The sequence below is a fragment of the Mobula hypostoma genome, chromosome X1 (genome assembly GCF_963921235.1).
Source record: "Mobula hypostoma chromosome X1, sMobHyp1.1, whole genome shotgun sequence".
In the NCBI taxonomy this organism is placed as follows: domain Eukaryota; kingdom Metazoa; phylum Chordata; class Chondrichthyes; order Myliobatiformes; family Myliobatidae; genus Mobula; species Mobula hypostoma.
In genome coordinates, this window is record NC_086128.1 from 6,704,455 (window position 1) to 6,716,631 (window position 12,177).

At 39.3% G+C, this 12,177-nt stretch overlaps 1 protein-coding gene across 13 annotated transcripts in view; it reads left to right on the forward strand.

Moving 5' to 3' along the window:
* The first annotated feature begins 1,033 nt into the window (after positions 1 to 1,033).
* The window catches only part of tlk2 (tousled-like kinase 2), a 180,041-nt gene continuing 168,897 nt past the window's right edge, over positions 1,034 to 12,177 (forward strand). For 7 of the 13 annotated variants that reach the window (XM_063037715.1, XM_063037726.1, XM_063037727.1 and 4 more), the window contains exon 1: positions 1,147 to 1,426. Coding sequence is in view for 2 of the 13 variants with exons in the window: in XM_063037716.1 (XP_062893786.1) it covers positions 1,038 to 1,056 (19 nt within the window). In the remaining 11 variants the exon portion in view is untranslated. Of the gene's footprint in view, positions 1,057 to 1,146; positions 1,427 to 1,669; positions 2,353 to 2,632; positions 2,669 to 12,177 lie in introns of those variants that run through there. The other 6 variants (XM_063037730.1, XM_063037716.1, XM_063037718.1 and 3 more) reach the window with 6 other exon arrangements.

Below are 12,177 nucleotides of genomic sequence, written 5' to 3' on the forward strand. Positions count from 1 at the left end.
CTCCCATCCCCTTTTCCCATCTATGATTCCCCTCTCCCTGCTCCCCTCCCACTCTCAGTCCACAAAAGAGACCCATATCAGAATCAGGTTTATCATCACTCATACATGCAATGAAATTACTTCTTTGGGGTATATTTAAGGCAGAGATTGATAGGCTCTTGAGTGGTAAAAGAATGAAGGATTGAAGAGAAGGCAGGAGAATGGAGTTGAAATGGAGTCATGGTTGAATGGTGAACCATACTCAATGAGCTGAATGGCCTAATTTTGCTCCTATATCTTTTGATGTATTACTTTAAGCTGTTTATATTGCAAACTATTCATTAAGCCTACTACTGAGAACACTGCTAGTGTCTCAATTTCCTGTCATAAATTTCATCAATGAGAAAGGTGCTTAAGAACTATGTTTGCTCTTGATAAAGATTGAGTTCTTCATAGTCATCATTCGTCCCAGAAATTTTAAATTAATATCCTGATATAAATATCCCATGGGAATATTTGAAAGTAGATTTCTGCCCAGTATTTATCCTTCAACCTGTATCAGTGAAGAACACTATCTGATCTTTTTTACAGACCTTGGTGCATAGAATTGGCAATGTGATTTCTGCATTCAAGCCCTAAAAAAAGTATTTTAATGGCTGCTTGGCCGTCATTGAAAAGGCTGTCTGTGGGGAAGATTTATTTCAGAGTTGTATGCTGCACACGTAAATGTACTTCTAATCTTTATATAAATCGAGACTTCCCTTTTAAGGTGGAGTGATAATTGGAGGGAGATGCTGAAAAAAATTGCTTCTGTTTTGTACATTACACCCCAAATGAAAAGTTAACTCTGTTAAAATTTTGGGTGGCAGTCCTTATACCAAGTCTGAATTCTTCTGCAGTTGCTTTTTGGTTGCAATATTAATTTATTTGTTTATTTAGCCCAAACGATCTGGAAACAAGAATTGGACAATCTCACTTCCCTGGTGGCAGAGGAAATCAATTGCAATAAGTTTTATTTTTTGTAGACTAGAAACAGCCGTGGAGAGGTGGGCGAGCGGATGGCTGAACAGTGTGTAGGTGAGTGGATCGGTTCCCCGGGTCAGGACTCCCTGCAGAGGGGAGGGGGGCTCCTGCTCATAATCTCGCGAGAGGACATACTCTGTTTTATTGTTGATTAACTTTTAATCGGTTCGGCGGGCCCCCTTTTTCCCCGAGCCGGGACATTCTCGCTTTAAGATCCAGGGAGTGGAGGGGGATTTTGGGGCCGAGCTGCTCGGAGACCGCGGCGAGGGTAGGTTCAGGGCCGATGTGGTGTAATTCAGGCCGCCGCCAGGCCCGATAAATCCCTGCCCTCCCGCCATCCCTTCGCCTGTCGCTCGATCTGTTGGCCGGGACAACTGTCGGGGTCGGGCGCGCCTCCTCTCATCACCCAGGCCGCCAATACTAGGTAAGCGTTGTGGCTGTAGGCGACGAGCAGGCCGTGGAATGGCAGCAGGTGTCCGCCGCCGGGCCCAATTGGACCGGGTTCCTGGACTCTAACTGGAAACACCGCTGCCTCTCTGAGGTAGCCTTCAGCTCCAGGCCCGAGGCCTGGTTTGGGAAAGGGGTGGCTCAGTTGAAGCGGCGACCGGGAATTGTGGGTGGGGGAAGAGGGAGACGATGGGGGGGGCTGGTTGGGGAGTGTTTTATTTTGGCTTCCCTGCCTTACCCCAGAGATTCGGTGTAATTTAACACCCCCTCCCTCCACTGCCAAATAGTGTCCGCTGACCGTGACACTGAGCATGCGCGGCCATTGGACGGCCGGGATTCCCGGGAACTGCACCTGCGCATCGCCGTCTGGCCGAAAGCTGACCGCTTGCCGCATGCGCAGCTGTTGGCGTAGGGACTGCGCCTGCGCAGGAGTCGTAGTAGCCTGAACCCCTGTAAAATAGTGAGTTCAATGGGACCTGCTGCTGGGGTGGGAGTGGAGGTAAAAGCTTTTGATGTCGGTAGCAGAGGGTTTCTTTCCAAACCGTCCCTTAAACTTATCATACTTTCTGTGCCCCCTCCATCTCTGTCTGTCCCAACCCCACCTTTGCTCTCCTCCCTCCTTCAAATTTGACCCTGCAAAATGTTTTTCTTTTATGACATCTGACTTGTGTAGCGTTACAATTTTTTTTGCATCTGTACTGCGTTTGAATAGGGATGTTGGATATACCTAGTTTGTTTAAAGTGCACTACACATTATGACAGCTTTGTTTATTTTTACAAAGGAATTAAGCGATGGAAGCATTGTTCACCTTTCAAGACATACTTTCTCTGTACGCCCATTTAGTTTGCTGATTAAATGTTTTTCATAATTTGAAGCATATAAATTTTCTGTAGTAATTAGATGTAAGTATAAATTTTGTTTTCATTATTGCTAAGGTAGAGCATTTGATCTGCATGTATATTTAAAAATCCTTTGCCATCTTTTAAATATGGAATTGCTGATTGTAAATTATTTGTATTTGTTGGTTGATTTCACTGAGTCAGACCTTGAGATGAATGTTATACATTTATGAAAGGTTCAGCAACTGCTTATCAGTTACATGGTGAGTTGTGACTTTTTTCTAGTATAAAAGATTATATATAATACAGATATTAACAGCTTTTATACTCTTCACTTTTTCAGAAAGTGGAAGTGAATAATGAATCAATGCATTTTGAGGTAATTAGTCCAGTAAATTACTTTATAGGGAATTAATCCAGCAATCTAATTTGTAGATTTATGTAGCATTGCCTTTGGTTGAATGAATGTGAAATTATTTTAATGTAGAATTGGAACAGAGGAGCTTATTCAATTTACCTGAGAAAGTCAATATACTGGTATATTTCTCTATCCCTTGTTGCCTCATTAACTTAAATTGTATTAGATCTTGTGTTTACCTGAGGTATAATGTGTTCTGCATACCTTTTACAATGTAGAATAACTGAATATAAGCAGCTATCAAGTTTAATTACTTTGTGAAGAATCTGTTATTTTTATGTTAAGTTTCTTTGAACTGCTAAATACTGAAGTTTAATGTCTGGATTTTTTTTACATAATGTGAGGAATGAAATTATTTTTCTTAAGTCATTCTGCAGACTACTGAGAACTGCTTGTTCTTGCTGACAACTGATGCACCATGAATTTAAGATATGTCACTTAGGGACTTAGGCAATTTTTTTTGTGTGACTGTATGTTCACTGCTATCTTGTATGTGCTATATGTGCCTTGTGCTGTGTATGACTATTGGTACTGCTTTGCACTTTGACCTCAGAGGAACAGTGTTTTGTTTGGCTGTATTCATGGATATTCATTTATGGTTGATAATTAAACTTAAAGTGGTACAAAAATTGAATTGAATGGCTTTTTACTATGTTTGGCGTTATGTTTTTTTGGTTGAAAGTGAATGACATTTGGAGCACTTGTTTATTGTCATGTGATTTAAGCTTGTTATTTGTTAAAGGAACAGCTTCTATTGTTCTGTCTCTGTCAAATCTTTCCGAGTATTTATTATGAAGTAGTTTTATTAAATAGATATCAATGGACTGAAGAGAATTTTGATCTTGAAAGTTTGCTTCCTAATTTATTGGAAGTATATTGAATCCATAAACTAGATTCATCCTGCACCAAAAGTCTTGTATAATATAAATCTCATCTATAATTTTTTAAACAAAGTACTTTGGGATGTATTTGCTGGTGTTGATTGTCATCTTAGATTATTGTATTGAGGTTAGTTAAAGTTCAAAGTACGTACAATGGTGCTAGAAAGTTTGTGAACCCTGTAGAATTTTTTCTATTTCTGCATAAATGACCTAAAATGTAATCGGATCTTCACAAAAGTCCCAAAACTAGACGAAGAACCCAAATAAATAAATAAAACATTATACTTGTTCATTTATTTATTGAGAAAAATGGTCCAATATTACATGTATTTGTTGGAACAAGCATGTGAACCTTTGCTTTCAGTAACTGGTGTGACTGCCTTGTACAACAATAACTGCAACCAAATGTTTCCGGTAACTGTTGATCACTCCTGCACATTGGCTTGGAGGAATTTACTCACTTTACTTTATTGTCGCCAAACGATTTATACTAGAGTGTACAATCATCACAGCGATATTTGATTCTGCACTTCGTGCTCCCTGGAATACAAATTGATAGTAAATAGTAAAAATTTTAATTATAAATCATAAATAGAAAAGGGAAAGTAAGGTAGTGCAAAAAACTGAGAGGCAGGTCTGGATATTTGGAGGGTACGGCCCAGATCCGGGTCAGGATCCGTTCAGCAGACTTATCACAGTTGGAAAGAACCTGTTCCCAAATCCGGCTGTACGAGTCTCCAAGCTCCTGAACCTTCTCCCGGAGGGAAGAGGGGCTAAGGCACAGGTGACCCCTGTTTCCATCCAGGGGGTCAGTGTGGACATGGTGGAGGATTACAAATACCTGGGGATACGAATTGACAATAAACTGGACTGGTCAAAGAACACTGAGGCTGTCTACAAGAAGGGTCAGAGCCGTCTCTATTTCCTGAGGAGACTGAGGTCCTTTAACATCTGCCGGACGATGCTGAGGATGTTCTACGAGTCTGTGGTGGGCAGTGCTATCATGTTTGCTGTTGTGTGCTGGGGCAGCAGGCTGAGGGTAGCAGACACCAACAGAATCAACAAACTCATTCGTAAGGCCAGTGATGTTGTGGGGATGGAACTGGACTCTCTGACGGTGGTGTCTGAAAAGAGGATGCTGTCCAAGTTGCATGCCATCTTGGACAATGTCTCCCATCCACTACATAATGTACTGGGTGGGCACAGGAGTACCTTCAGCCAGAGACTCATTCCACTGAGATGCAACACAGAGCATCATAGGAAGTCATTCCTGCCTGTGGCCACCAAACTTTACAACTCCTCCCTTGGAGGGTCAGACACCCTAAGTCCAGGCTGGTCCTGGACTTATTCCTGGCATAATTTACATATTACTATTTAATTATTTATGGTGCAACTGTAACGAAAACTAACTTCCCCTGGGATCAATAAAGTATGACTATGATTAAGATCAGGACTTTGACTTGGGCGTTCCAAAATATGATTTTTTTTTTCTTTTTAAACCATTCTGTTGATTTATTCTTGTTTTTTTTTGGATAATTGTCTTGTTGCATTATCCATCTTCTATTAAGCTTCAGGTGACGGACTGCTACCCTAACATTCTCCTGTAAAATGTCTTGATACAATTTTGAATTCGTTGTTCCCTCAACGATTGCAACCTGTTCAGGTTCTGAGGAAGCAAAGCAGCCCCAAACCATGATGCTCCTTCCCCATGCTTCACAGTTGGGATGAAGTTTTGGTGTTGGTATGCAGTGCCCTTTTTCCTCCAAACATTGCAGTGTGCATTTCTGCCAAGAAGTTCAACTTTTGTCTCATTTGTCCACAGAACGTTGTCTCAGAAGCATCGTAGAACATCCAGGTGGTCTTTTGCAAACTTTAGATGTGCAGCAATAATTTTTTTTTTGTTATTGGAGAGCAATGGTTTCCTCCGTGGTGTGCTTCCATGAACACTTCTCGTTCAGTGTTTTTCTTATAGTGGACACATGAACACAGACTTTAGCAGGTTCTAGAGATTTCTGCAGGTCTTTTGCTGTTACCCTTTGGTTCTTTTTTGCTTCCTTCAGCACCGCACATTCTGCTCTTGGTGTGATCTTTGCAGGATGCCCACTCCTGGGGAGAGTAGCAACAGTACTGAATTTCCTCCATTTGTAGACAATTTCTCTTACTGTGGACTGATGAACACTCAGGCCTTTAGAAATGCTTTTGTAGCCTTTTCCAGCTTCATGCATCTACAATTCTTCTAAGGTCCTCTGAAAGTTGTTTTGATCAAGGCATGGTGCACATAAACAGATCTTTCCTGAGCACACTCTGATATTAACCTGACTTTGTATGTCTTTTTCATAGAGCAGGGCACCTCTACAACCCACACCTCCAATGTCATCTCATTGATTAGAACACCTGACTCCAAATAGCTTTTGTAGAAGGTATTACCCCAAAGGTTCACATACTTTTTCCAAAAAATACATGCAATATTGGATCATTTTTGGCAATAAATAAATGAACAGTTATGTTTTTGTGTTATTTAATTTGGTTCTCTTTATCTAGTTTTAGGACTTGCATGAAGATCTGATCACATTTTAGTTTGTATTTATGCAGAAAAAGAAAAAAATTATATCAGAGCTTTGCCACTGACTGCAGTGGAGGCCAAATCTGGGTATATTTTAAGCAAAAGTTGGTAGTTTCCTGATTGGTCAAGGTATCAAAGGATGTGGCAAGAAGGCCGGTGTATGGGGTTGAGTGGGATCCAGGATCAGTCATGATTGAATGGCAGAGCAGACTCGATGGGCTGAATGGCTCCTATGTCTTATGGTCTGAAGGGTTCAAAAACTTTCCAGCACCACTGTATACGATACAACCTTGAGATTTGTCTCTTTACATGGAGCCACAAAACAAACTCAATAAAACCCATTTAAAAAGAAAAGACAATCAAACACTCAATGCAAAAAAAAACAACAAATCATGCAAACAAAAGTAAGCAAATAGCATTTCAGAACTGAAGTTCACGAAAGTGAGTCCACAGCTGCAAAGCCAGTTCTTTTCTGCAGCCAGTCCAGGAGCCCATTAGTTGCAGGCTACAGCCTCAGTTCAGTATCTCCAGCCCCAACAACCTGAACTTTTCAAACTGGCCCAATTCTTAAACTGGCCAAACATTGGCTTGTTCTTCATTCTCAGACCTGGGCCCTGCTGCTTCAGTATACGTCTGGGCCTCGCCTTGGATCTGTCGCTTTGAATTGGCTCCAAGTCCAGTCCAGCAAAGGTCAAACATTGGCTCATTCCTCGCTCTTGGGCTTGTGCCCTGCTGCCTCGATTCGGTCTGTATTCATCACGCCACAACTGCCCTGCACCTTGGAGACTTCAGTTCACCCTGCAAAAATGCCAGGTCGTACAGGTGGTTTGAAAGCTCAACTCTGAAAGGGAAGTTACAGGCTATTGATTGCAGTGATTGTTTACCAGCAAAAGTGTCAGTAATAAAGTGTTTAGTTTTGTTTGCTGCTGGTAAGATGTCACTGTGTTTTACCAGCAATATCTTTGGAAACTGAATTTGGCCCCTTGTTGTTTCAGGTGGACTAAGGAGCTAATGTAACAGAGGATTGTTAATGGGTTTTGATGGATATTCAGATATACAGTGGATTCTGGTTAATTGCAGCATATCAAGGCCAGTACGTTTTGGCCCAATTAAGCAGCTGTCCTAATTAGGAAATAGTTGAAATGGTTTTTTAAAAAAAACAACAAACTGTTTAACCAAGTAATTAATGTATTTAAGTGAAATACAGAACAAATTAAAGCATTACCAATACGTCTACAGAGTTGTAAAACTGTGTTGGCTCTTAATAGTTATGGATGAATTTCTCCGTCAAATGTATGCTGCAGTGTTGTTTTGACTGTAAATAAACAAAATCAGCGCAGACATCAAGCGCAGATAATGGCCTGCCTTCATATGATGCTTTTGGTAATTGCATCTTCCAAATCTCCATTTTCATTGCAACATTGAAGATGATTGTCCATACCTTTTGAATTCTTCATAGTTTCTAACTTGTTGAAGTAGTAAAATTGTTTCTGGCATCTTCAAGCTTGAAACCACAGTGAGCAAAGTACCTTTGAATTGTCTTGCTGCTTATTTCTCACCAACCATCAGTGGTTTAAAAATTGCTGCTTTTTGAACGCAAACACACGCAACTGGCGCTATTTAAAAATTGATTGCTTTAAGCATGATGTAGTGTCTTATGACCAAACAAGTGCACGCAACTGACACTAGTTAGAAACTGTTCAGCAACAGTCTCCTGTCTCATGGTGAAGCAAGGTTTCCCAAATAAACAATGGGAATCCTGCCTAGTTTCTCCGTCAGTTTTTGTTTTTTAAGGGTTGTCCCAAATAAGCGGCTGCCCCAATTAACTGATGGCCTAATTAACTGCACTGTATTTCATCAATACATCTTTCTGGGGCTTGCCGAAGGTGTTTTCAGGACACCAGATTATGTTCCTCGACATTCTTGATCCAATTTATTTGCAAATATTTTCTTCTGGGGTCGGAAGATGTGTTTTAATTGCATGAAATCCCATCATATTATTTACAGGTTTCTGCAATCCTGCTGCTCTCAGATGAGATGATTTGATAAATGTTAAAATAAACCTTGTCAAAACTTACTAGGTGTTGTTGGCATGAATCATGTGATCAGACAGGAAGTTCAATCAAGCCTTATAGGCTTGAATTAAATGAAGTGTTTTGAACTTTTGTTGTCTTGTAAAGCTACATACTGAATTTCAGGGATATTGCATGTCAGACTTAAAGCTTGTAGCCTTGGAGTTCCTGTTACAGGTTTTCCCCGCTATCGGAAAGTACAACGTTCCTGTGAAACCTTTCGTAAGCCGAAATGGCGTAAAGCGAAGAAGCAATTACCATTAATTTATATGGGAAAAATTTTTGAGCGTTCCCAGACCCAAAAAATAACCTACCAAATCATACCAATTAGCACATAAAACCTAAAATAACACTAACATATAGTAAAAGCAGGAATGATATGATAAATACACAGCCTATATAAAGTAGAATAATGTATGTACAGTGTAGTTTCACTTACCAGAATTGGGAAGATTTAGCCAAAACTGATCTGTAGAAAAAAACTCGGCACGTAAACGCATGCGCACACACCTGCCCACGCAATGCTTCACGGTCATGGTAGTCTTTCTCGGGATAAACACAAGTTTAAAGTGGGTGCCTTTTTTTGTAAAAGTGAAAATCCTCTTCAGATTTCTTTCAGTTAGTGAAAACAGGTACTATTGTAGGTCTTTCGTAAAAGCAAAGTGGCGTAAAGCGGGGGACACCTGTATATATAGGTTAAATACTTTAAAATTCAGGATAGTATGGCCTTTTTGCAAATGTAGCTTTTATAGGCTGTAATTTACTAATGTTAGAGACTTCAGTGAAGGGCCAAAGCCTGCTGCTCAAGGCATTGGAGAGACAAGATGGGAGAATGAATATGATGTTTCTTCTTGTAATGGATCAGGTGAAGGGGAAAGTGTTGCTCTTGACCAAATTACCATGAATGGGACAGGATGAGTGGATTGCAATCAGTCCTGCATTTGGGCAAGGTATCTTGGCCACTATTTTGTGTCCAGGCAAAAATTCAGACAAGGAGACATCTGGAATTATTCTCTTTCTTAAATATTTATATTTTAAAATCCTACCAGCTTTGGCGATCACCCACTTCACAGCCTTATGGAAATATAAAAGGACAAAATATTCTAACTCCCTAAAATGTGACAGAAGATGATGTCAGATTTTGAAGTTGTCTAGGAGGTATCTGTTCTCGAAGAGGGAATGTCATTGCAGTAATAGACTGGCCTGAATATGATTTCTAGACTACAAGACCAAAAGCAGATTGTGTCCAGTGGAGTTTTGTGTACAGTATATTGACAAGGAAATGTATGTGCAGGTATAGATTTTCCATGATAATATATTGCCACCAAGGAATGGCAAGCAGGTTGGAATAGAGGACAGAATAATGGTTAATAAATATTACAGAGGGGAGGTGTAGATGTCAGTTACATTGTTTGTCACAATTATCTGCACTTAATTAAGGGTATAAAAATCAAACTACACATGCTGCAAAAAAAACTTGGGCAGCTGAAGAAGTGTCTGATGGAAAAATTTGGAAATGATAAATGTGGAGACATTGCACCAAATTACAAAATTTTAAATTAAAAAAAAATGTGGAGCTCAGGGACATAAAACGTATACCTAAACATATGCTTAATAGAGTTAAGCATTTTGGGTTACTGTTAATAGCATTTTTGAGTGAAAAGAGCAGTGATGGATCAATGCAAATTATTGGTTGGGCCACAGATAGAATGTGATGTCTAGTTTTGTGCACATTGTAACAGGAATTGTGTTAAGACCATGAGGGTTGTGGGGTGGGGGGGGGGTGGTTTGCAGGGAATACAGAGCAGATGTTCTATATGTCACCAGGTATGAGGAGTTTGCTGTATGTAAAGAGAATGTTGATTACCAGAGGTGTGAGGTGAATATTCCAATTTGAAGGTTCTCTTGTAGCGGTAATCCTTTTTGTAAAAAAAAGTGTTTCTACTGTTTAACAATTGGTAACTGAACGCAATAGATTTAATATTGTAAGAACAAAGAGGGTGTAGGAGATTTTTTTATTTAAATGTTTTGCAAAGGTGCTGAATAACTGACTCACTTGGAACAAGCAGGATTTATAACATCTCTTTTTAGAGCAGTAGGTAAATATTTAATAAAAGGAAAAATTTTAAGAGGAGAAAAGATCAAAAGGACAGGATTTAGTGGACTGCTCTTTCTTGGTAGGCCTAACAGCTTCGTTCTCTGCTGTAAAATTCTGTGATTCTCCTTGGCAATGTTCTATGACAGTGCAGACAGGAAGTGTGTGTCGTCTTAAGATGAAGTAGGCTCGACAGTAAAAGATGGTTAGACCAGGGCATGAGGTATTATCAGTCCCAGTTTTTTTTTAGATTGTGCTTAACTTTTAAAATGTCTTTGTCTCCCTCAGCCCTGAGGTTGAATCAATCAGTGCTGACCTGCAGTTTCAACAATGTTTCTTTTTCCTCCCCTTTCCATTTTCCCCTCCCCCACCCACCCTTAATGCTTTGAATAATGCTTTGAACCAGATTTTGTGTACATACATGGAATGTAAACCCATCTAAGATGAATCTCTTCCTCGCATCTTTTTATAAACCTGGTGGGAAATGAGTTTTGTTTTTTTTAAAAAAATCAGTGCTTAAAATGTATCTGTTAAATCTTTTAAATGATTGTCTTTGGAGAGAATATATTCCGATAAAGGCAGATCCACAGCACCTTTTATAAAATGCTACTTGGGAGTAAGGCTGAAGAGCCTGTTCATTATAAGGTGAGCCTGTTTTTGGTTCATGATTCTGAGCTCTACTCTTCTGAAAACTGTACTTGTCATTTCTAAAGTCTCCATTTTGGTTAAAGTTGAATTTAATAGAGTGTATATAGAGGGTTAGATACTTTTCATGGCTATATGCATTTCTAATGTGTGTATTAAAAGAACTATTTGCTGCAAATGTAGAGAAGTACATTCCACAGATCATTAGAAGCCAATCTGCTCACTCTGGTACTTTGTATGCTTGATACCTGCAAGTTCTGTTTGTAATTCTGTACTACCATTTCCAAGCTGACATGCAATATTTATTGCACCTTATTTCTTTGAAATAGCTCTGCTTCAAATTCGTGTGTTTGGTTACTTTTGTTTGAACCCACAAATTTTCCAAAGTTTAATTGTTGTTTGAAGCTCCCAGTTATCAGGTATTGAGTAACAAATATTCAGTATCTTTTGTTTATTTTTTTTAATTAAAGTTTGCCTATTTGAAATTTATTATTTTCTTGCTTTTGTGTTTTGCCTGCAACCTTTAAATTGATGCCTTTCTTTGTTCCACCTTTGTCCAATGTAACTGGCAATCTTGAGTGACTAAAATGAGAATCTAGCCTTGAGCTTGTGCACTGGTGTAAGTACATTTTAGTTACTCCCTTGTGGTAAAATCCCATGTGCATTTAATTAATTTTGGTGATTTGCATTGTTTTATCTTTGAACCCAAACTCCCCTTGAATCTTGGAATAAAATTTAATCTAAACTTTTGTGCTCTTCGCTGATTTTGTTTTTTAATGATTCTGACATTGGTGCAAATGTCCTTGTTCTCTTTCCCATAATGCCAGAGTCTCTAGTGTGTGTGTTACATTGAAATTTATTGCTATCTGTGTGCTTGCATGTATGCTTAACTGCAGCTTTATCAAGCCTTAATTCTAGCATTAGATCTGTGCGACTTTTAAATTGCAATCGCCCCAAACAATGGGCTCTTTCAGTTAATGAATCTTCTTGAATCTTGCTCAAATGCATCTAATTTTGTTCCACTTTTGTTCAATTGTTTAAATCAACAGCTTCTTTATCTGGACTTGGAATCCTCCTGACCTTTTGTGATTTGCTGCATTGATCACACTTTTTTTCACTATTTGGAAAGGGTGGATGGTAGGGGTCTTCTGGAAAGATGAGCATCCCTGATATGAATAGTATGGGAATTAAGGATTTGAGGATAAAACTGGGAT